This window comes from Heliangelus exortis, chromosome 1, assembly GCF_036169615.1.
Source record: "Heliangelus exortis chromosome 1, bHelExo1.hap1, whole genome shotgun sequence".
NCBI lineage: Eukaryota > Metazoa > Chordata > Aves > Apodiformes > Trochilidae > Heliangelus > Heliangelus exortis.
This window is the reverse complement of record NC_092422.1, coordinates 75,755,059-75,780,413: the sequence shown is the minus strand read 5'-3', so window position 1 is coordinate 75,780,413 and position 25,355 is coordinate 75,755,059. Positions and strand designations below refer to the sequence as shown.

General features: G+C 43.7%; 2 protein-coding genes across 4 annotated transcripts in view; both read right to left on the bottom strand.

Moving 5' to 3' along the window:
* BEND2 (BEN domain containing 2) overlaps positions 1 to 206 on the bottom strand; it is a 29,749-nt gene extending 29,543 nt beyond the window's left edge. Inside the window, exon 1 of the mRNA XM_071748938.1 lies at positions 81 to 206. Within this exon, the coding sequence (XP_071605039.1) occupies positions 81 to 93 (13 nt within the window). The 5' untranslated portion in view covers positions 94 to 206. The remainder of the gene's footprint in view (positions 1 to 80) is intronic.
* Positions 207 to 6,607: 6,401 nt separating this feature from the next.
* NHS (NHS actin remodeling regulator) overlaps positions 6,608 to 25,355 on the bottom strand; it is a 258,752-nt gene continuing 240,004 nt past the window's right edge. Inside the window, exons 4-9 of one of the 3 annotated variants that reach the window (XM_071748906.1) lie at positions 22,195 to 22,257; positions 19,790 to 19,982; positions 16,403 to 16,534; positions 12,166 to 15,123; positions 11,593 to 11,719; positions 6,608 to 10,883 (exon numbers count right to left, since the gene is read on the bottom strand). In XM_071748906.1, coding sequence (XP_071605007.1) covers positions 10,259 to 10,883; positions 11,593 to 11,719; positions 12,166 to 15,123; positions 16,403 to 16,534; positions 19,790 to 19,982; positions 22,195 to 22,257 — 4,098 coding nt within the window. In that variant the 3' untranslated portion in view covers positions 6,608 to 10,258. The remainder of the gene's footprint in view (positions 10,884 to 11,592; positions 11,720 to 12,165; positions 15,124 to 16,402; positions 16,535 to 19,789; positions 19,983 to 22,194; positions 22,258 to 25,355) is intronic. The other 2 variants (XM_071748925.1, XM_071748915.1) reach the window with 2 other exon arrangements.

The window sequence follows — 25,355 nt, the reverse complement described above, 5'->3', positions numbered from 1 at the left end:
GCGGCGCTCCGGCGGCTTCTCCGTCTGCGGCCTCTCCTCCCTCGGGTCAGCGGCGGGGCGGGGGCGGTCGGCAGCCTTACCCTCTTCGGACATGGCGCACCGGGGCAGCGGAACGCGAGTTCCTCCTCGGCCGAGCAGGGCGGCGGAGCGAGACGGGTCTCCTTCAGAGGCAGGTGTGGCCGGAATGCGGCGTTGGGAACGGAAGCGGCTTCTCCGACGTGAGCAACAAACTGTTTTCAAGCAGTGCGGCTGCGCGCTGGGAACGGGGGCGCGCCTGGCAAACGGGAGCCGGGGGAAAGAAGGGGGGCACGGGGGGAGGCGGTACCGCGCTCAGCCCCTCTCCCACCCGCTCCCCGCTCCCCGGCTGGGCGTTGGAGGTGCGATGCTCTCACCTTGCGAGAAATGACGCGGCGTTCACCGTGCTCGTCTCGGTGCCGTGGCGCTGCCGCCCTCCCCGCTAGCCCAAGGCCTTACTGAGGGCGGCGGGTTCAGTTCCTTGTTGGCTCTCCAATCCCCGGGAAGATGGGTGTGCTGCCCAGCTCTCTGCGGGAGGGCAAAGCTGCGTCTATCTTGCAGGTCTGGTCTCCGTGGTTCCTGTTGGAGCCTCTTGGGTGTGGCATCCATGGTCGCAAGTTTCAGCACGCAGTCATTGTTTATCTTGCCACGCCTGTCAGATTGGGGTTTGTTTCTTTGCGAACTCCTCGTTGGAATGGGAGGAATCGATTTACAAAGGAATGTTAAGGGTTGCAAAAGGTTGTCTTTAGAATTTCTAATGGTATGAAATTAGGTGGCAGAATTACAGTTTGTACAGAGACCCTGTGGGCCTCTGGCGGAGGGCGGGGGGTGGTGTAAAATACAGAAATTTAAGCATCGCTTATCCATATTAGCAATGCTGTGGGGTTTTTTTTTCCCTTATCCCTATCTCCTTCATGTCAGTACACCAACCCCCTTTTTTTAAATTCAGGATTGGGGGATAGGGGAGCATTGAGTAGCTTAAGAGTTTTGCTTTCCCGTAAAGCAAAGAGTTTCATTTTCCCATAAACCTTGCAATGATGGGAGAATGCCTGAATAATAGGGAACCCAGCCAGCAATGCTGTATTCAAAATCAGCTTTTTTGTTCCTTTTGGCTTTTTTTTTTTTTTTTTTTTTTTTTCCTGCAGAAACAGAGGAACTTCTTAATGGTAGAGCAACATTTTGTATGGGTGTAAAGAAGCAATACCTGAGAAGAATGATATGGGGATGGGTAGGTCATGGGACGGACTAGTGAAGTACCAGAGTGAGGGACAGGAAATACTGCTGGCTGTGGAAAGCAAGTACCCAGGGAAAAGATTTTAAAAAAATGTTGGATTTCAAAGGAAACAGGTTGAAGAAGTTTCTTGGATATCTCATCTCCATAGTCTTGTGGTACAATGGTATTTGGAGGAGCTGAGAGAAGAGAAGCTAAGAGAAGAGAAGCACAGATCCTATGAGGAGAGGCTGAGGGAGCTGGGGCTGTTCAGCCTGGAGAAGAGGAGGCTCAGGGGAGACCTCATCACTCTCTACAACTCCCTGAAAGGAAGGGGTAGCCAGGAGGGGTTGGTCTCTCTTCCCAGGCAACTCTCAGCAAGACAAGAGGGCACGGTCTCAAGTTGTGCCGGACATTAGAAAGAATTTCTTTACGGAGAGGGTGATCAGACATTGGAATGGGCTGCCCAGGGAAGTGGTGGATTCTCCATCCCTGGAGATATTTAAAAAGAGACTGGATGTGGCACTCAGTGCCATGGTCTGGTAACTGCAGCGGTAGTGGATCAAGGGTTGGACTTGATGATCTCTGAGGTCCCTTCCAACCCAGCCAATTCTACAATTCTATGATATTTAAGATAGGACTTAGAGAAATACAATCTTTTTGGAAATGAAACTAATTTAAAGGAATGAACTGGTACACTTTAGAGTCCATAACATCTTTGTTCTGAGTTATGGCATGCTGGTTTAGAACAATTTATCTTGAAGATATAAAGTGGTAGATATTCTTCTTTATTTCTACAAATACTGTTTCAGTGGCTTACTAAATATTTAGAAGGCAGGAATGGATCTGAGAAAAAAAAACTGAAGGAAGTTGAAGTAGGCGGGGAGTTGTTACTGGGTAACGAATAAGTTAATAGTTAATGCATTGAATGCAGCGTCAGAGTTTCGGAAGGAATGAGGAAACGTGATGTGCAAATAATTTATGTTTATTGAAAGAGTTTTCACATGAAATTTCCTGAAATTCATTTGCTGGCCATCTTTCCTTGTATTTATTGAATCCAATAAAACAAAAATATAAGTTTACCTCCTTTGTCTGTTTCTGCAATGTCTTCATTTTGTGTTTGACATTTGGTATTGTGTGATGTTGAACAGTTCAAATGCTAAGTGAAGTTGTGGACTAACTGCAGTTACACACTGGTCTTCATAGATTCCCAGCCTTGTTTTGTGCATTAAATTGAGAAAAGTAAGAGAAATTGCAGCCTGAATTTCCATCACTAGGATTTGTTGATGGTTCAGCTCGTTTGGCAAAGTGAAATGCACATAAACGGATCCCACTAATAGAATAACATGGTTTGGCATCTGTTCTTGGAGCATGTGGTCTGTATTTTATTTTCTTTGCTTTGAGTCACCTCTCAAATTATCTTCCAAAACCAAGGAAACAGTGAAAGTCGGAAGCCCATTCTAGAGAATTCTTTTCTGAGGTTCTACCATTTTTAAACGGTCACAAAACCATTTGTTTTCATTACCCATGATGAAGAAATGTGTGAAAGGTGACTGCTACCAAGTAACTTTTTAATGAATACCAAAAGGAAATACTGTTTAAAAGGAGAACTTTAAAGAATAGCATTGAACAGGTATACAGGTTCAGCTGTGTTACTCAAATTTTCTCAGCCTAAGTGAAAACCACAGTGTGAATTTCCACAGAAAACTCATTTGATAGTTTCCTGTTTTGTAGATGCATTCTTTTTGAGTAATACATTAAAAAAAAAAAAAAAAAAAAAAAAAAAGAGCAGCCAAATGTTAAAACTGTCACAAAACAGTTATTAAAGGGCAAGGCTTTTCTTTGTTCAGGAGCTATTAGAAAAAAGGTTCATTTTTCTGCTTCATTTGTACCTCACTCCTAGGTATGGAGAGTATTGTTTGTAATAGGATGAACAGTCTAAATCACTGTAGTGTTCCACTCAGGTGGAATTTTGAACTTTCTGTGCCCCAGATGACAGTGTGACAAACAGGAATGTTGAGGGGAAGCAGACTTATACTCAAAGTGATGTCATCAGGCAAACTGGCTCCAAATTGAATGGGACACCTCCTGCCTCCTGATGATAACAGGCAACAGACTCACTTATGCTTATGACAGGTCTCCTCCTGGGGAGGAAAGCTGGAAAAATGAGTTTTACCTGTATTGGGCCAACAGAAGAGCAGTGGATCATCTGCCTGGAATAGTGGGAATTTAGGGGCATGCAAGCAGCACTGAGGTTGTGGTATCATAGTCGTCCTTCACTGACCCACCATCCTGCATTGGGCCCTGTCCAGAACTGGAATGCCCTTTGCCAGATACCTCTGGGCCTGTGAGGGTGACTTTCTCAAACTCCTTCATTCTTTTCTTTCTTGCTTGCTTTCTTACTTACCTATCTCTCTCTCTCTCTTTTCCTTGTATCTTTTCCTTGTTTCTCTCTCTTTTGCCACACCTTCGTGGGGTTATATCATTTTGCTTGTGTTATTTGCCAAAGAAAACTTTATGCTTGCACCTGACCCTTGGTGGTTGGACTTTGATCCAAAATTCTAAGTTACATCGAACCATAAGAATTATCTAATGAGTTTATCAAGAAGCACCATTCTCTTGGCCTTTGTTATTCTTCCTTTTGGACTGAGGGAGCAATTCCTGCCTCTCCTCTTGCTCCAGATGGAGATACCAGAGAATTTAAGAGGGAGATGTTGGAGCACCTATTTGCTGACAGGAATAATTTATGGTTTGCAGCCTTTTTGTGAAATAATAGTAAGAAGTATTTGTGCCAGAGCTTGATAATCTTCTGTTAATGAAATTGGAAGCTACCTATTGAGAATGAAAGCAAGTGCTACCACTCTCATCCATGATGCTGTCACTGCCATAGCTTTTTTGCACAGCTTGTTAATTTGTCTTCTTCTTCTTCACTGATAATGCCAACATCTTTTATAGAACAAATTACTCAATATTCAGAGTTGGTTTTCTGGTTTTCCAGTTCTAGGGAAGTTTAAATGGCAACACAATATAATCTAGTGGAAAAACCTGTATTTAGCTCCTTTAATTGCTTTGTTTTCCTAACCTTGAGCCTGTGTTTCAGAATATGCATTCCTTACATTTCCTCAGTTTTCTCTTTCAAGAGTACAGATTATAGGATGTAAAACCACTTCCATTCATTTAATTACTGAAGTAATTGAAGAGACATCTTTGGTCAGCAAAGCTGAATCATTAGCATTAAAGAAGTAAGGAGATCCCATTGAAGGATTTGCATGGCACTGGGCACTAGAAAAGTTTCAGGAGGATGCTAACAGACTGGCAGTTAAAAGTACAAATGAGACAAGCTAGGTAATTAAAAAAACCTCTCAGTCTGACTTTAATCCCAGGAAACTATCAGAAGAATTAATACATGCTTCTGTCAACAAGTAGAGAATTAACGGAGGAAAATACTATTAATGCAACCCAAAATGGGTTTATGGAAAACAAAGTCTGGCAAGTAAATGCCTGCAGAAATGTGGATAGAAATCGGTACTAGGAAAGCAGCCAGAGTTTGGCTGCCCTCTTCCTAGGAAAGATGCTCCCACACTGGGAGAAGATGGGTGGCTGCAATCAGGTGATCAGACTCTTTACTCAGAAGGATCCCTTGCTTCCTAGACCGTTCTCATGTTACACAGCGCAGCAGCCATGACCAGCAGGACTCCCAAAAACAGGCACAAACACTCCCTTCTTCTGACCGATTCCTACACTAGTCTCCTCTCTGAAGTGGCATTTCTGTTGTGGATCAATGCCTCTCTTTTTTTAGTTACATAAAAGCTCCTGCAAGAGATAGAGATTAAGATATGCCTCCCACTTGCTGGCTCAAGAGGATCCCACTGGGTTGTCTGTGGCCTCAGCTGCCAAGTCTCTGAGAACGCTATGGAAATTGTGTACTGTCAGAGTGTATAGGAAGATTTGTTGGGCAGGGGTTGAATTCCACCCTGGGGAAAAGGTCCCAAAATTTAAATGTGGCACCTGAGTTTTAACACTCATGTTCATTGTTATCCTCAAAAAAACCCACTCCAAACCCCCGTGACTCCCCCCATGCATGCTTATATACAGTCTTTATATATATCTGCACAGTATGGTGGGATGCTTTGCTGAGAAGCAGGATAGTACAACCTGAGAAGTGCTTTTGACACAGTAATACTACTTCTAGGATCTAGTTTTTATTATCTCTGAGTGCACCCAATGGTGGTATGTATAGATTTTACAGACTTTAAAAAGTTGCCATCTTCACATATGTTACAAATAGTTACAATAATTTCACCTTGAATATATAAAAAAATTAATGGGTATATTTTGTGTAGTCTAATGTTCAGGTTCTCTTCCACTGAGCATGAAAAAAAATACACAGGCTTACAGTGGCCAGTTGAAAATCAGTTTGTTCCTGCCTCTATGGGCTAAGGTCTCCCCACAGATCTTGCTTATCTATAATTCTAGATTGGGAAAGGCACAGCATCCAAGAGTAAATTATCTACATAATCAGTAACTGCTTGACCATCTGGTTAAAACAAAAGTTCACAAACTGATTTTCACTTGGAGACCACCCTATTGTGCCAATCCTCCTATACTTGAGAACCATGATTGCAGATAGCTCTGCAGCATTCCCAAAAACTGCGCTCTAAGGCATCAGACCTGCATATTTCAGTTTGGTTTTGTTTTTTGTTTTTTTTTCCATACACATTTTTACAGACACTCGGTACAGTGTTACAAAACTACTGACAAAATGACAACTGAAAGCAAAGTTTCATGAGGCTCATCTTCCCCTCCCCTTTCCTTCAGGTATGTAATTTTCAAAGAGACATGCAGGGGCTATCATTAAAGCCACTTAGCTTCCACATCCTGACTTCTCAGCCTCCTAATAACTGAACCTTTTTAAAATAGTGATCTCACTTCGAAGTTGGTGTTCATAATTTATGGTCTGCCTTTTGCCAACAGCCTGCTTTATCTGGTATGTTCAGTCACTGGATTCTCTAAGTGGGAATCTCTGAAGTCTTGCAGTTTGTTTTTTTTTCCAGCTGCTGATGAAAGAGCACTCTTCCCACTATTATTCATCTTCTCTTCCTTTCTCTTACCTTTTCCTTACATGTTAAAGACCTGGGGCAAATTCAGCATTCTTTATATTCTGGCAAATTGCACTTGTGGGGAAAACTCCACTTAAAGTAAATGACAGTTTGGAAACACATTTCCCTTTACTCAGTTTGTAACAAAATTAAGATGAAGAGAAAACATGATTAAATGGTTTGAAACGCTTAATGCACTGAGACTTTACCCTCAGAAATAGCATATTTGTAGACTGTAGACAAGACTTCACATTTCATTACGAGAAAGTAAAGAGAGGAGGTGTGATTTAATAGCAGTCACGTTTATTTGCAGTTTCTATACACACTTTCTAGGTAATCAAACTTTTCCAACACATTTTTTGAGAGGGGTTCACAATGAAACTGTCACTGTTTTTACTAAAAATAAATACAAGACTTAAAGTGTTGCACAGCTCTAAAATATACAAAGGCTTGGATTTAATGTAAACTTTGAAAACATTTTACAAAAGAAACCATCTTTGCAACAATTTAAAAAGTTTGTATTTACAAATATTACAAAAATACAAAATGGATGCAAGTCCATAAACCATTGTCTTTTCTGCCAGCATGAACTGGTGCTAGTACCAAAATAGTTACACTGTAACCTTCTTAATTTTTTTTTTTTTTAATTCTTTTAAGTCATAACCTACAGTATTTCTCTATCTGCCACCATTGCAGCAAATGCACTCAATCACTGACCTTTGGCAAAAAGCAAACATATGCTTTATTTGCTACAACTATCCCATGTCCTCTATGCTGCCACAACAACAAAAAAAAAAAAAAAAAAAAAAAAAGAAAAGAAAAGAAAAGAAAAAAACCAAAAAAAGAAAAAAAAGAGGGAAGATGTTATTTTTCAGAACACACAGCTGTATAACTTCAGAAATCATTTCCATAGCATCAGTGCAAACAACAGAACAGTAAGTTGAAATGTTGAAATGACGGTTCAGCAGTTACCTGATGTATGTGCTGTACCCTGTCACAAGAGCTTCTCCTCTGGTGCCTTAATGGCACATCTGCAGCACTACAGGGGGCCCCGCCATTCGCTGTCCTCTAGTTCACAAGTTTGTTATGAACTTTTTTCTTCATAGTATATTTAGAGTCTGCCTTTATTTGGGTTTCAATCTGCTAAGGACAAACTAGGAAATTAAACAAAAGAAGTAAGACTATATTTTAACTGGATTGTTCTGTGGCTGTTTCGTATTTGAAGTATTGCTGCCCCATTCCAGTCAAAAATATTTTCTGGTTTATATATATATTTCTTTATGGTTTCTCTATGAAATTACTGATTCATAGTAAAAAGTGGTCTCATCAAGGTCAATTCAGCTGTATTCGCTTTATGATTTTGAATTATTATTTAAATCCAAACTATTAAACATATTTTGAAAGTGCTTCCGTTAAAATTTTTAAGAAAAATGACTGAAGGTGACAAACTAAGGATTTTCTGACTAATATGTAAACTTCCTCTACTCACGTTCTCCAGAAAGGTGTTTGTCATATGCTAGGTTTTTCCTCTTGAAACATTCCCATTCATTCACTTCACTTGTATTCAGACCTATTTGCTTAACTAATCTACTAATGTGATTAACCTTTGTTTCCAAAACTTTGCTCCCATTACCTTTTTGAAAACAATGTTAGACTAGGATTACTTAAACTTCCTGAATTTGCAGTCCTTCAGCTGATGGACCACTCCTCCTCCCAACACACATCCACATGCACGGAGACTCCACCTCACGCACCAAACACAACCAGGCTACGCAGGAGAATGGTAAGAAACCCTGAATACTATTTTTCTTGTGCTAAGTGCTACACAAAATCAAATGTGAACCTTATGGGAAATAACATTCAGGATCTGTTAGACCATTCTGACTTGCTCAGACTCTTTAAAATAATAAAAGTTTTAGGTAGAACCTTCCTCTTTAAAACACTCTCTGCCCGCTTTTAAAAACTCCTGGCTTTATGCATTACATGATTAAAAGCAAAAAAACTAGTAAAACCCCATTTCACACATCCCACTTCCCTATCCTTTACCTATGCTTAAAGCCAGCTTCTAGTTGATTTCTCTAGTACCAAAGTACACTCTTTCTGCCATGCTATTTGACCTGTCCTACTGCATACCATATTCCTCCTCACACTATTTTCTCATCACTAACTTCTCCTATACTCCAAACCATATCCTATGGCAACCAACACCACCTGCATCGATTTTGGACAAAGAGGGCCTTCTTCTCCAAGTAGCACAGACAGGGCTACATTAAGGGAAACCATGGTGGCCCCAAGGAGAATGAGGCCTGTTGGTTTTATTCTGTTTCAAAATTAAAAGTATAAAGCAACTCACGGGTTAAATTCTAAAAGTACACGTTCTTGCAGGTTTAAGATGAGAAAATTCAAGTAACTTCAAGTAATTCAGCTTTTTTTTTCCCTGCCTTCATTTGTATCAAAGCAGTTGCTTTGATTTGTCTCCTTTCCCACCCCACCCCAGTCCCCCACCCTGTCCCTCGTTTCTGTTAAACCCGGACAAGATCCCAACTTTATGTGGCTGGCACAATGAACCAGAGCTTTCCCCTTCTCAGCTCAGCAATGATTATAAATAATGCTTACACATACCTATTTCCCAGCTACGTTTTCACAGTGTCATTTTGTAAATACTTAGGTAGCATGAATCTCATCAGCACAAAGAGAAAGCTTCACTGAAAACTCATTGCAGATATTTACTGATAGATTGAAAGCGCTTCTTGCATGCTTATAATTTATTTGTTTCCTTTACGATCCAGAAACTAATTGTGTTTAAAGATTATAGTTACCAGGTTATGACCGTGTTACGTATCCCAATATTCTAATAGGAAAATGAAACTTAAGTAGTATTTCTTCTTGCATCTCTCCTCTCTGAAGTGATCCCTGCTAGAATAAAGGCCCAGGGGGCTCTGTGGGATGGGACCCTTTGGGGCTTTGCATCAGACATGAACTTGTTCTGTCAGAAGCAGACTCGTCTGACCCACCAATCCTCACGGTAACCCTCCCAGCTGTGCTTTCCAGTTAGCTTTGTTGGAGCTGCCTTAGAAAGACAAATGGTTACTTTAATCCCATTGCAGTGAGCCTTTCCATTTCATTAGATAAAGTGGAGAATTCCTCCTTTCCACTGCTTAATATTGTCCTTCAGGCTTGTCACACTGAAAGTGGTTACTGGTGGCCATGTGAACTTTTTGTTTGATATGAAAATGGTATTCACAGAATACAGTTATTACATTGGACTTCTTTTGTCTTGTATAAACAAAGTTGTTATGCAGTAAATTGTTTGCCACATGTCTGCTTTTTTGATAATTCTATTTACAAATTTTTATCAAAAATATGGTATTTACATATGTTTTGTTTATTTCTTCTAAATTTTGTTTCATTTCATTTTAGCGTAGAAAAATACCAATCCTCAAGAAGATTTTCTTTTTTTTTTTTCCTTTTTTTTCCTTTTTTTATTTATTTCCTCCCTAGGGAAGCACTACAGTGAGGGATTTGTTCCTAGATGGGCAGCTTCTGGAAACAAAAGACAATTAAAAGTCACTCTTAACTCTGGAAAATGTATAACCTTTAAATCTACAGTGACAACGGAAATGAGGGTGGGACAAAGCAAATGAAGCTAAAAGAAAACAGAGCAGATATTCCGTATCTTCCTACTTCAGAAAAATGTAACGTAATAAATAGCTACAGCTGTAGTCCTCTGTTTCCCCAGTGTCTTGCAAACACAAACACATTTAAGCATCAATAGTGCCCTGCAATCTTTTTCTTTTCTGTTTTGTTTTTTTTCTTTCCTTTTTTTTTTTTTTTTTTTTTTTTTGACTGCTACAGCATTGGCCTCTTATAGTCACAGCCTTACAGAGCCCAAGTGGCATTGGCATTGGCAGCCTGGCCCTGGCACCTCTGCAGCCTACGTTGAGCTCTGAGAAGACCGATCGTCGTGGGGGCTGCCGTCCGAGTTCTCCGTCTCTCCCTCGGAGATGGCCTGCATGGGGGTGTTGTACAGCCTGCAGCGCACGCTGTACCGGCTGCTGCTTGCTGCTGGGGGTGCCCTGGAACGCCCCACTCTTGATGATGCTGACATAGGAAAGCTCTTGGAGGAGAATCCTTCTGCGTTGACCCTGGGGGAGCAAGGGGAGAGAGGGGAAGACGCGTCGGGGCTCACTGCAGGAGGAGACTCCTCTAGGCTTTGAGGGGCATCTGCTGTCAGCTCTCCGGGTGACTTGGGCAAAATAGGGCTTTTCAGAATTTCCGTGGCAGACATCCTGTAGCTGGAATCAGAACGGCTGCCCTTTTTAAGGAGCAGCAGTTTAAACTCCTCGTTGGATGTGTTGGATTTTTTGGCATTCCTGTAGATGAGCCCAGGGGACCTCTGACTGCTTATGGGAGTGCCCACACTGCTGGGTGGTGGCACGCTGCTGGTAGGGAACGTGCTGCTGGCAGGGGCTTGGCTGCTAGTCCCAGATGAAGCTCTCAATCTGTTTCTTACAGAAAGGTCTCCAGAATCCTTTCTTCCAAGAACTTTCCTTTTTGATCTGCAAAAACCACAAAGGAACGAGTGTTTGCTTCATACATTATCTTTGTAGAGTAACATTAGTGCTGGTCAGATTGGCTGTGCTTTCATATTAGCTAGAGTTCTCCTAGTCCCGCTCTCAAATATCAGGGGCTGGCAGTGACTGATGGCACATGAAGCCATGATAGCTTTTGTGAAATGAATGAAGCACTGAGCCACAGTCCCACTCAACCTCAGCCAGCTCTTCTGAAACAGAGCATGCACAACCAGCTCTTTATAAAGAGGACTAGGCGTATGGGATCTTAGGTAATAGTAATAGCGTAACCTATACAATATGAGAAATACATAATTTCATCTGAATACAAAATATGCCAAAATGGAGGAGATGCCTTCTCGTCATCCTTGCTACAATGACTCACTCACCACCCCAAAGGTGGTGGGCAGAAGGCAGGAACTACTTGCAGGCAGTTTTCTTTGAAGAGAAGGATGCTTATTAGAGAGAACGGCCTGATGTTGTTAACTGTAAAGCATCCTACACATGCCATGAAGATACTTAGAGGGTACACCAGGCTGTAATAAGCATCTTTTAAAAGCTGCTTTTTAGAAAACTAAACTCAATAAAGTAAGAAGGTAGTTTCAGGACAAGACATAACCATTGAATAACCATCCTACAGTGGGAAACTGTGTAGGGCTGCACGTTAGCATTCCCCATTGCTGCAAGGTTAGGTCACCTGTGAATGACTGCAAACAGATCTTCGGTGGTGCGGGGCTTGTTTGGAGACACAAAGACATCCTCAGCGTCAGCCTGCAACTCCTCACTCAGTGGAGACATGAGGGACTCATCGCTTGGAGAAGATTCTTAAACAAGGGAAGAGGCCACACTGTGAGTCAGACCCCACCGCACTTCACAACAGCACTGACGATGCAAGGCACCAGCTCGCTTCACAACCAAGAGGCCAATACCACCATGCAGACTTTATCTCTAATGTAAACATCATGTACATTGCATGCTGGAGTCCATAAAGGGGGCATTACTCAGGCCTGAAACTAGGATCTCCTGTCTACTGGGCAGCAGTGATAACAAGGCTCCTCTGTACACAGGGTTAGTGCTCCACCCTTTTCTCTTTGGCTGAAATGCAGCACGAGGGAGAATATAAGTATCAAAGAACTACACTCTGCACTGATAAATATCTCTGTATTTAAACCAATGCCAGTGTGCAGCTCCAGCCTGCTTTTTGAATCCACCACCAGTAACGTGCAAAGCAGCATGACTGGGTATAAACCAGAAAAGGTTCACAACTCACCTTTCAGTGAAGGCTCCTCCATGCTGCCTGCCGTCTCCTCCACCCTGCCATCATCTGAGGCACTTTTGGTTGGGATACCTGATGCGATATTGTCTTCCTGCTTGCAAATCCCTTCGCCGAGTGAATTCACTGCTGCAGTCTCTACTTCATAGCAGATATTCCCAGGCACATCGTGGCTTACATCGGGTTGGTGCTTAAGCTGATCGCTGATGGCTGCTCCCTCCACCTGACCTGGGCTTTCACCTTCAGGCCCAGCTTCCAGCCTCCCCTCATCACCTGTGTAGGGCTCTGGCTGAGCCTGTGATTGCTGAATGTCTTGCTCTGTTTCTGCTCCCTGGCTGGGTCTCTTTGCTTCGTCATCACCAGTGAAGACAGATGAGCCCTTCTGAAACCTATCTGCAGAGATGGCCCAAGTTTGATTTAGAGTGCTTTCTGGCAAGCACTCAGCAGCCAGGTGTGTTTGATCCTTCCCAGGTTTGATTTCAACCAGACCCTGGCTGCCTGAAGTTACAGCTTCTTGCTCACAACTATTCTGCCCACTGAAAGAAGAGCTTTTCTCTAAAGGTGGCTTTCTGGGGCCCCCTTCTGCTGTGGAAGCATCGATGTACGACATTATGGCCTCCTCTGTGGAGTACTGGCGCGATACCGGCTTCTTAGCTAAGAGCGGCCTCATTTTGCCTGGAGAAACATCGGTTGCCATCAAGGTGGTCTCCTGTATGCACAGCAGGTCTGGGGTGCTGCCTTTCTGTTTCCCTCCTTCGGGCTTGTTGACTGCCCGGAGGTGGACAGACTTGAGAACAGAGGGTGTGATGGCGAGAGCTGAGGGAGGGCTGGGATGCAGGGCCTCCCCCATGGCACTCTGCTTGCTGTGGCTGAAGGCATGCAGCTGGTGCCGGTGAGCGAAGGGCTTGCTCAAGACGTTGTGAAGAGCACTTAGGTCGAGGTGAGTAGGAGGTATAATCGGCAGTTCGAGGTCTTTGCTCACTGAGGCGGTACCATCTTTTGAGAGCGACTGCTGCAGTGATGACTTCCTCTCCGGTACTTTCGGCTTCCTCTTGCTCCCCCCTGGAGACAAAGGTCCCGAAAAGAAAGCAGTCGGAAAAGAAGAGGTGGGTGTCTCTGACTGGCTGGAGTACCCACTGGAGGGTGAGGCCAACCCTGCCAGCTTCTCAGGGGAGGCCAGCTTAAATTCGTTATCGACGGAGGGGAGGGATGGGGTGGTGGCTCGTGACCCCGACTGGGATGTCTGGGATTCAGAGCTCTCTGGTGACTTGATGCACTCTATGACTGTAGTACCCGTAGCGGTGCTTGAATTGGACAAGGACCTGTAAGGATCGCTGGATTTCAAGTCGTTCAGAAGCCAGAGGTCTGCATAGTGAGGTTGTTCAGCACCTTCATCTTTAAAAGAGGGGATATCGGCAGTGTCGAATGGAGTGTCTTTTAACCCACTATCACCCTGGTTCGCCCAGGGGAGCTCCTGCTTGGCCGGCAGGTTGGGGCCTTCGACTCGGGAAGGTGTGTTTGAAAACTCAAGGGGCAGCTTCATCTCCCTGGCAGTGTGAGAAACATGCTGCCCACCACCGATCTTTGGTTCTTTCTTGTCAGGAAAGTCGGTGCTGTCCTCCGATTTCCTCAAAGATGAGCTGCGTTTTGGTGGGGTTGGCTTTGCCTTTGGTTTCTTCAGTGAGATGCACTGCCTTCCCTGCCTCCTGTGGCTCACGCACTCCTGCCAGGTGCAGTCAGCCAGGCTGGAGGTCACACTCCCGGTCTGGCCGCTCTCGGAGCCCATGGCTGCATAGTTGCAAATATAGCTTTTATTACCCTTGAGACCACAGTCAAAGTGCATGGAGGTATAGTATCCCTCAGTATCCACAGAAAAGTGTGAGCTCGTGTCTGCCTTGTCAGAGGGGCTCTTTTCGAGAAAGCTGTCATAAGTGGCCATGCTGGTGAAGCTGGGGCACCCCAGGCTGTCTGCCTTTGGGCGTTCAGGGCTGAAGTCCTGGCGACAGGAAGCATCGTGGTGATGGTGCAGGTAGTTCCACTCACTATCGCTCGTGTTGCTGTTGTTGGGGTCATCCAGTAGATCTGCCACTGTGGAGGTGAAGGAACTCGCCCTGTGGCCTCTGACCTTGTCTGCGTGCTCACCAAACTGCTCCGTGATGAAGACACTGGAGTCCTCGTTGGCATTGGGAGCGGTGTTGAGCGACAGCTCAGAGTCACAGTGTGAAGAGCCCGTCAGTGGCGGAGAGGCAGCAGGAGGAATGGTTTCAGATGTCTGAGAGGGACACGTGGAGCTGCTTCCACTCCAGTTGCCACTGGAGGACTGGTGGTCTTCTTTCTGGTCCATGTGGCTGCTAAGCAAGACTCCTGCTGTGGAGATAGAGTGAATGGGGCTCCCAAAGGTGTCTGAGTTGGATGAAATCTCGCAGCTGCCTGAATCGGCCATCCTTGACAGTCGTGACCTTCCCCTGTCACCGATACTGTGTTCAGGGCTGTGCAGGTGCTGAGGACAAGTTAAACCGATGGGCTGATGCTCTTGTGAACCCTGCTTGCCCAAGACCTCCTTCCCCTTCTTTGGGATCCTCTCCTGGCCAGCTAGGAAGTGCTCTGCTTCATAGCCTGCATCCTTGGTGGTGGCATCCTGATGGCCCTCCGTGGCCCGAGCACCCTCGCGAGGAAGGCTGCGTGAGCGGATGCGGTTGCTGACAGCGGCGGCGAAGACGGCATCCCCATTGTCTGCCAGCACCAGGATGTTGCCGGCAGAGTGGGAGAGGGAGGCGACAATGCTCTGCCCTCTCTGGGCACGGATCCGCCGCCGGGAGGGAGCAGCTATCAGGATTTCTTCAGTCTGGCACTCTGAGTCCCGGGTCCCCGACCTCCTGCTGCCAGAGCCGGAGAAGTCCGGGTTTGCGTGCACAATCACATTGCGCTCTCTCGCCACCGGTGACTCGTCTGAATCTAGGACACACGGAAAGCCGGGTGAGTAGGAGGCAGCTCCACATTTCCTGGCGCGAGACGACCCGCGGAGCAACCCAAGAAGCATTATCTGCTGTATTCTTTCTTTTTAAATCTTGCTGAGCATTGGACCAGATTTATCTTTGTCATAAAGAGTACATAAGGAAGACCTCATCCCGGTGAGGTGGGGAAATTCTCCTAGTCCTGCAATGTGATCTCAGTTCTCCTATTTCTGCAATGTGATCTCACACAGACCTGATCTTGCTGTCGTAAATATTAAGATAAATATTAAGGTTTCAGGGTTTTTTGCCACTATTTCAACTAGTTAAAGGCAGTTTTTAGGAATGGCTGCTGGACAAAACACTCCTTCAGCATCTAAAAATAATTCTATTTTGGCTATCTGTCTTTTCAGATTTTCCATTAGCTGCTTCTTTACTACCAAGAATATTTTCAAGGCAACAGGATCTTTCTTTCATAGGTTCTCTGGTTGCTTATTTCCCATTATAAACACATTCCTTCTGATTTCCATCAGGTTTCCTGGCAATGGACCGAGATAACACAGCCATCTTCTGGTGCAGATGAACATTAAGAAACAATGATCCTGTTAGTTTCATTTTACATTAATACCATTTTAAAATGGATTCGCCCTCAACAGAGCTGCTCCTGATTTACCTCGGACAAGAAGTGAGGTAAGAAATTCCATTTCAGGCAAATATCCTTGGTAGTAAAGAACAGAAGCGAGGAGTCAAAAAGGAGCATGATGAATAAAAGGAATATTTAGCAAAGTTTCTTGTAGAGTACCAGCAGCTGTCTCTAAGGTGGATATCCAACTGCACATCTGAGTGAGTTATCTGGCTGTTGTGACAGCTCATCATCACTTTGCTGAGCAACATCTGTCAGTTCTTTACCTTAAGCTCCCTTCACGCAAGAAAAAACTTTCACTTCATCTAGTTACTTTTTATGCATGTAACTATGGGTTCATAACAGAAATAAAATGGAAAAAAAAAAAGAAAAAGAACTGATTAACATTTACACAATAAGAGCTGAACACGTACATCTATATTACTCGGTAAGGCCCCCAGTCCGTCAAGGCCATATGGAGTAATATAGCTTTGCTTACTGTAGTAAATAAAAAAAAAAAACAAACGACATCAATCCCAAACTCCACAAGCATGTACGCTTTCGAGGTTTTGCTTCTTTTGAAGGCTGACTACCACCTCATTTCCCTGCAATTTAAGTTGGTTAGAATGCTATCTACGGAAGATTTGTATTTATACTACACCTATTTCTTGTTGCACTCTTCTGGGGATGCCAGAGATGGTTTTCCTCCTCCTCAACTTTCGTCTCCGCTGTAGTACAGATTGTGAATGAACAAGAGAGCAGCGTATACTAGCCTCTCTGTCAAAACCAACTCCTGCAACCCATAAATAGGTCTCATTAGCCTTTAGAAATAGTAAACAAATTTTCATGGCTGGAACACAGTGGAGGTATGTGAGCTTGGATTAAGCCTGTGAATAAACATAAGGGAGCCCTTATGTAGCTCTTATGTAAATTATATCACAGTATATCACAGTTTTGAATCTAATTCCAGCTCCCCCTCAGCAGCCTGGTCTGCCAAAAATAACAGAAGGAGTAAAAGAAAAAAAAAAATAAAGAAAAGAAAATCAGGAAGGAAAATAGAGTTGAGAGCTCTTGGTAACAGGGCATCTTTCTTATAGCTGTTTATCCATCTGTCATAGGGACAATGACAGTAACTTGTCTGCAAAGAGTAATCTGCTCAGCTATAGCCTGACTTATTTTAAGCAACTAAGCGTAAGAAAACAATTTAAGGTTGTAATGCCATATTGCAGTAGTTGGGCATTTCTTAGGAGACCAATATGCTAAGGGGGCTAACACTTCAAAAAGGAAGGAGACAGCTAAAATGGGGCTGAGTCCCCGTACAAGTTTAGAGAGCATTCTTTGTGATGATCACACGTGGCCAAGGGTAAGATAAATGGGCAGCTGCTGTTTATTTGTGTGCATCAGTAAGTGGCCTGATTTTCTCAAGCGGGCAGCACGGATCCCGTGGATGCGTGAGAGTCTGCTCTGGGAATCGGGTCATGCAGTTAATCAAAATCCTCAGTTTGGATTTCAGAGCCCATGTTCATGTGCACACTTGTTTACAACCATGGTCACACAGAATAGGCAGGAGTTCCTCATTTTCTGTATGTTTCCATGGCGTTAGCATGGGGAAGAGTCTTTCACTGTGCTTTTTTACACCCTGTTGTCAAAATAAAGGAGGCCACTGACAAGACCCACCAGAAAAACAGCGCCCATCTGTGCTGGCTTTTCACACATACTGTACACCCATACTCTCTAAAGTTGGCATGGGACAGGTTGGAAAAATGTGCCAGGTCCGTAAAAACACTAACATAAGGATCACTGGTACAGTGGTTTGTAATCTTAAGTAAAATAAACAAACTAAATCAAACAAAAGGAAAACAAAAAAATCCTGATAAGAAGCTCTATTTAAATAGCGTATAATTATAGGAAACATAATTATACACAGACATACACATACATATTACACTACATAACAATGTAAAACATTAAAAAGTAACTTTCTTGTAAAAGTTCTTCTTGAAATCTACTACAGTGAAATAGAGGCTTCAGACAGATGTCCTGTAACCACCAATGCCCCTGGAATAAGCAGAGGAAGAACTTTCTTTAATATGGAACAAAAGTGCTGTAATCTCCAACAACAGTAATTTTCAAAAAAGTGAACATTTCTCAGGGTTGGGAGAAGCTTAAAAAAAAAAACCAAAACAAAACAGAGAACTGAAAGCAAACTCTTTGGAACATAAAAAAATCAATCAGCATCACTGCTGGTTTTCCAGCAACTGTGAGTTAGCCAAACATGCTCTGAGTGCCAGATGCACAGGGGTCATCTCTGAGAGGAAAGTGGAAGAGGGTATATCCTCCCCGTGACGCATACAAATTATTCCCATTAGTGCTAATGAGAATGATACACATAAACATCCAGAAGATTACATACCATTCTTGATCTGTAAAACTGATCAGTGGAAATTTGGTTCCAATGTATGGCAGGTGGACTCTAGGCAAAAATGGCTATTACTGGAAAAGTTAACATCGGTCCCAGACCTAACTCTCCTCTGAACTGCATTAGGTGACATTAGCCATTTTAGAAAGCCTACATCAGTTAGGATCCTACACCGAATCTAGAAAGAGCATCTTTTTAACACCAGCTTTACCTCATGGAAATGTACCACACTATCTATGGCTTTCTGCAGGGATTTTAATTGGCAGTGCCCATCCTGTGACTTTGACCAGCCAGTTCCCAACTTCCAGCCCAGCAGGGTCTATGCAGGCAGCTCTGCTGGCCACAGCTAGCCAGAAGCACCATCCTAGTGGTGGGGGCACCCACTCCTGAATGCCACCTCCCCGGGTGGGCAGAGCTGTCAGCACCCTGCAGTGTCACCTCTGTTGCCAGGGCAGAGGGGCTCCAGGACCACACTGCTGTCACCAGGAAGATGCATACAGCTGATGGTGGAGCACATGGGTACTTGTCACTGTGACACTGCAAGCCCAAAAGCCCAGAGCCTCTCATCTAGAGGCTGAAGCTGGACTGTGGGCATACAGCCCTCCCCAGCATCATGGTGAGCCTTGCAGCCTGTCTTTCAGGAAGGTTGGGCATGGCTGATAGTCCTGGGAAAGAGGAAAGGGATGTGATGGGTTCTGACCTCTCCCCCAGCCCCCCAGTTAGAAAATAGAATTAATTTCAAATATTTTCTCCGGGGAATGAAGGCTAACTGAAAGCTCCCTACTTTTTTCCCTCATAGTTTATATTCAACTCTAAAACCACGGAAGTCAGCCCACTTTATGCTCTTACGTTAGTCAAAACTCAGTGTGAAATATTATTGAGGAAAACTCAGATCAACTTTATGTTTACCATAGCCCTCTGGAAGGAGAGAAAGAGAAAAAGAGAAAGAGAAAAACAGCCTGATTTTTGATTCTGGAAATTAGTTACCTATCACATTTAATAAGTGACATACTTGCTGCTTCTATAAACAAGTCCCTCCTCAAACAAATCTAGCCAACTCTATTCAAATGTTATAGAAATAAAAGAAAACACCGTTACTATACCTTCAGCATAGCTGCATGTAAAGAGATCTCAGAGCGATGGTTTGCATGCTACACAGTCATGCCTTGCATGTTTAAAGCACTGCAAATAGTAGCCTACATTCTCTAGTTTCTCTTCTCCTGCTACACATGATAATCATATGATTAATTTTGGTGGCTTTCTGCATTATTTCAGTCAGCTACATTCAGAAAGTTATTTGAGGTCTTTGTAAATACAGACTGTAGGTTACATACACAACAAAAGTACATTGTTTATACAGGGAACCAGTGTTTTGTTACACTGTATAACATGACTCTGAAAATACCGGACAAATTAATCCTACATGCGGCTTCAGTGATTCCAGCGGTCACGCATGAGGGATGAATTTAGCCCACTGTCTTCAGAAACCAAATCCTCAAGCTAGGGTCTTTGCCCCCAGACTGCACAATCCCATGCCTTCAAATAAATTAAACAAAATAAGTACTTGATCTCCCTTGAACCATGCAAGAAATAAATAAATAAATAAAAAGAAATAGAAGAGATTTGTACCAGTGACATTGATGGGGATAATGCAAGAAGAAATCACTTGGGCATCTTGTTTCATTTTCTCCTCTGGAGTTGGGAGAGGTAGTGCTTTACTCCAATTGGTTTGCTTATCCAGTGTAGAAGGGATATTATGTATTGGATTTTTCGGCCTCTGCCCTAACATGACATCTGTATCTTCGTCCTCTGGTGGATGGGACTGCAAATGAATACATTCAAGATCAGTGTCTCCCACTCAGACACGGGAGGCTAATTTCGAAACAAAGCAGACACACAGATCAGAAATCAACTACAAGGACGCAAAGAGCAACCATTCTCACTAAGTTACCCAGCATAAGCTATTCTCCAATGGAAAAATAACATCCTCAACATGCTGGGAAAAAGTCAGCCTGTTCACAGTGACATTTACAGGACATTTTCTCCATCAGAAGGGGCACGTCCTGCATTCCCAGGTACCCATTGCAAGCGTGCCCTCAATTACTATCAGCGTTAGGCTTGTGGGCCCTCATTTGCATCCACAACCTTTTGAAAACCCGAGTCTGCTGATTACAGGCAAGAACTGGTCCTGTTTAACCATTCATTTGAGAAGAAGCATCAGAAGGCCCAAAGTTTTAAAGAAGATCCCTTCATACTTGAGAAAAAAACATTTGCATTTCATTTTTACACACTCAGACCAGGAGTAGACCAAAGTTACAGCCACCCAGCAGCTATGCAGTGGGAAGTGGCAGGCGTTAACAGGGCAGAGGAACAGCAGCCAAAGAGACGAGTAGCAACCATCAGAAGAAATTCTGTTTACAAACCATGCACATTTTTAGCTACAAGAAGCACTAGATACAGAAGATAAAGAAACAGAGAGAAAAGTAAACTGCATGGAAGAAACACATATGGTTTGTTTTCTTTTGGAAGAAACATCCCCCGACAATACCCTGTCTTGCAACGCCGCTATAATTTCATGTAGTAAAAGATAAAGAAATTAAACTCATTTTCATGTGCTGCTGGCTACCAGATCAGCTTTGGGGAGCCTCTTTGTTTGCAAAAAAGTTTCTGTTTTGTTCGGAAGGGATGGAGGGTAGAAACACTTACCTTTTTCTGCATAATTTCCCTCCCCTTTTCCATTAATACATTCTTCTATAAGCTGTGACAACTCTTCGACCAGCCCAGGCCATCCATCTGCCTCTTGGTTTTTAAAAACGAAGCACAATCCCTTTCAGGCTGGCTCTCTCTTCAGTCCTGAATTCCCAGCTGCTTAACTACCAGCCTTCCCCCTCATGCCTGCTGTTTACACTTCATTTCCCAGTTTTTAGTTTCGGTAGCAAACATGGTGAAGATAAAATATTGCTCCCTGGCTTCTTAGCAGGATGTCGAGCAGGAGGGCGTTGAACACCTCAGGATCACGCCTGGGCTGCCATTGTACTTCTGCCATTCCTCCGCCCAGGCTCCTTACAAATCCCAGGGGAATTAACCATCTCAGGCTTACCAAACAGCAGATAGTCCCTGGCCTCAAAAGCATTTAAGACCTTTACTCAGCAGCTACTATTTAAGCTGTGTGGAGGGCACGCACTTACCTCACCAGTGTCACCTCCCACAGCACCCCCAGACCCGAGACAACACACGCGTCCTCCTCCTCCTTCTCCTCCTCCTCCTGCCTGCAGAAAACCCCCTTTTCCCACGTAGGATTTCAGTCAAACATCGCAGCCTTCTTTCTGCCTGCAGCTTTTGTGCTGATTCCCGGCAGACGTGAATAGCTCATATAAACTTCAAGCACAAAAGACTTTGTTTCCTAGGTAACTGCCCCCCCCCCAAAAAAGTTTGATGCATGCATGCAAAAAAAAAAAATCCCAACAAAACAAAAACCCTTGCACACACATACGCAGACACACACACACAAGGAGCCTGCATTTGTTGCTGATTCCTCCTCTGGATGACAATGAAGCTCTGGACAAAGCAGTCAAAGTGACCCTGGCTGCCAGAGCTCCTCCTCTCCAAACCCTGGCATCCCCAAATGGCCAGAGAATTGTTGTGCTGGCATTGATTGAACAGTTTCTTACTGTTTCCAAAAAAAAAAAAAAAAAAAAGAAAAAGAAATGGGGCAGTTTGGCAAAGGCATTCACACATTGCGAGAGAATGAAATGCAATTGCTAATGCTATCAAGTCTGTCCCAGTTCAGGTATTTTAAAGGAGGTGACAGGAGCAGGTGGCTTCATTGCCACAAGCTCCCAAAAACCCGTCCAAGGTGATGAATGAAGTAGGGGGGGGGTGATTATTGTGCCTTACTGACAAGAGAAAAAGAGAAAAGGTTTCTTTTAGTGCAGTAAAGTTAGCAAGTGAAAAGCAAGCAAGAGGGTTAGGATCTGGAAGGCAGAAGAGTTGAGGTAGGGCTGTTAGTTGAGAATTGCTTGTTTTTCCAGTACCTTTCTACTCCAGGGGGTCATGTGGCAACACTCAATTGGGGAGGGCGAACGGGTGCTGTTAAACTATAAATGTGAAATGTAAAAAAAAAAAAAAAAAAAAAATTAAAAATTAAAAACATACATAAAACGTTTCTGGTAAAAGCACATAGGTTTTTTTTCTGGATAAACTAGCATCAGACACAAAACAAGCTGAGATTTCCACCCTATTTCATAATGATGGGTTTGTTCCCCAGAACAGGCTACTTCTCTACAAAGTGCAGCTCAAGCAATTGTGCCCCCAGAGTGGTTTGGACCCCTGTGAAGTCTGTGCTGGTTTTTCTTTCTCAGATTAGACAAAACTGCAGTGAAATTGGTTCAATCTCCATGTGCAGACATGCTTAAATTGTCCCAAGAATGCCTTGTATCGATTTGGTAACTCAAGCTGCATACTGCCTGGAGCTGACGCAGTGCAAGGTAGTGATCCAATTACATTATAAATTATATATTTCATCATAGAAGGGAGGTTTTTCTGCATGAGTTATTTAAGCAATGGTTTTAAATAATGCTGGTCCTGAGGGTGATTTATCAAATGCATTGATTGCTAAGGTTTTCTCATGTTATCATTACATCTCTAAGGTTGTAATTATTGTGTCAGGGTGACAACGGCCAATTGGCTTTTTGTCACTTTATATAATTTTTGAAAGGAAAGAGATGCCCAGAAGGTCCTCATCTTGGTGAATCTCTGAAATCCTCTTCATTCAGATAGTCTGGTTGATTTGTTGCACTGTCCTGTTTACGAAACCAAGGAGTGAAGGATGGCCTCTTTTGAAATAGGAAATAAAACAATGGAGATAGAGAAAACAAGCCTGTTGATCACACTGAAAAGCTCCAGTAAGTGCTACTCGGTGGGGGTTATTATCTCCTACTGCAGTAGTTAGCAGACTGCTAAAGAATCATATGAACATTTTTTCCTCCCAATCATTATCAGCGTCACCATAATGGATGAAACACAAATCTCCATTTGAAAGACTGCACTATATGGTCTTATGTCAGAAAAAAAGCTGTGGTGAGTCTCAGAAGGCCTAATTCTCCATCTTGTCCTACTTTTTTCCTAGATACACACCTCCGACTTTGCCCTGGTCCCAGGTACAGGACTAAAACCAAGGGAAGCCTCTAAATGAGCTGCCCATCAGCCTTACAGGAAAGCAGGGGGGAGATCAAAAGAGAACTGTTCCAAAATAACATTTCCAGCAGGTTAGTTTCTACCCAGGTCAGAGCAAAACCAATTCTCCCAAGCTGAGAAAGTCCTTTTTGCAGGACAAACCCCTCTGTTCATGAAATGGAGATACTGAATCAACCAGTGAAATCTGCTCTTCAAATACAGAAGGGTGATTTCACCCTTGGTTCTTTGGCTGAGTTTCCAGTCACCTGCTGTAAGAAAATTGACTGCAGTTTGCAGGATCATGGTTTGAACAGAAATTTGACTTCCCCGTGGAAGGTGCTGGAGGCTCTCCTGGGAGGGTGGAGACAGAGGGAGACAAATGCTGCTGAGGTGACCAGAGTTCAAGATATGAGACTCTTTGCAATGTCCTGCAAAGGCCTGTGATAGTCTCAGTCAGTGCAAGAGGAGAAGGGGGGGGAAGGGACCTCCTTCCCCAAGCTTAGTGCACAAGCCACTTCGGGGCAAACCTCCCTGGGAGAAACAGCAGGACCTTGACTTTGGCCTCAGGCAAGGTCTGGCTATGCATCTGTCTGTCCTGTGCAGGGCTTTCCTACTTCCCCTGTGTGCCACTCTGCCCGACTCCTCCAAGGAATCTCCCATCCTGTTATATGTACCCACAGCCATTACTGATGTGCCAAACTATCAGGTCTCTGATTGAGCATGGCAGGACAAACATCCAAGGCAGGCTCCTACCACAAAGAGGTAGGACAAACATGGAAGCGACTGGCAGAATTTCAGCTTCTGATGTCACAGCAGTACTCCTGAGAAAGCCACTGCCACCACTACCTCTCTGAGGGGTCCCAAGGTCAGCTCCTGCCTGTTCCCATGCAATGCCCACTGCCAGGCAGCTGAGGGATGCTCGGGGATAGCGTCAGCCTCAGCATTTCAACACCTCAGCATTGGGGAAGAAAAAGAGCTGCTGCTCTTCAAATGTTCTCATTCACTCAGAAGACAAGAATATCTCTAAAAGTCCTGAGTAAATACGTAATTAAGCAAGAAATTATTATTATATACCCGAGGCTGTTCTGGTCTGATGGGCAAATGTGCAGCTAGGCAGTTTTCAAAGTGAATTTCTTTTGTGTGGGTGTGCTTGGCACTTGTCAGTGGTAATAATCAATCTGTTAACTACAAAGCCAGAACACTTTAAATAGGCATTTTTCTTTAATGGACTAAGATTGCTTTGAAACCAAACTGGTGCCTAATTGCTTGAATAGGGATTTACTCTGCACTCACTGACAAATCTTTATTTTCTGAGCTATACCATCAACTTCACTTGCAGAGGTGCCATTGTGCTTGTGAAGCTGCTTTTCAGTAAAAATTTGATTGTGTATGCACGTGATCTGATTTCTCATTGCTCCATGTCTCTTCCGTGTGAAAGTTTTTGGTTTCTGTGCACTACAACTATAAAGTCAGATGTCAAAATCTGGACCAGGCTTCCCCAGTAGAGATAAGGAAAGAGGTATTAACACAGAGAAATTCAGCTCACCTTTCTTCAGCCCCTAACTCAGGGTGAGTTGAAGCACCCCTGAACACTGTCCCCCCTGATTTTAGCAAATGAGAATCTTAATCCCCTTCAGTGACAAAGAAGCAATTTAGCAGGTGTAAACTTGCCAGTCTGCCAATCTATGGGCCTGCCCCATTTACTGTCCCTGAGCTAGGATCCAGAGGAGGAAACAAATGGGTCAGTAACAGGACAAAAATGTCACCTCAGCCTCTTCTGTTTTCCATCCACCAAAGCGTTGAGTCATCACTGTTGTTTGGGATCTTCAAGATTTAAGGAAAGAATAGTGCAAGAACCATCATTTGCACTAAATCATGTCCCAACCTGCCCTGCCTAATGGGATAGCATTACAGGAGATACTGGGATTTCAAGTTTAGGGCACAGGGTGTATTGAACACAGGGCAGTGGCGAGGAGAAAAATATAAACCTAAGAATAAAGAACTAATTTTTCTTCAGATA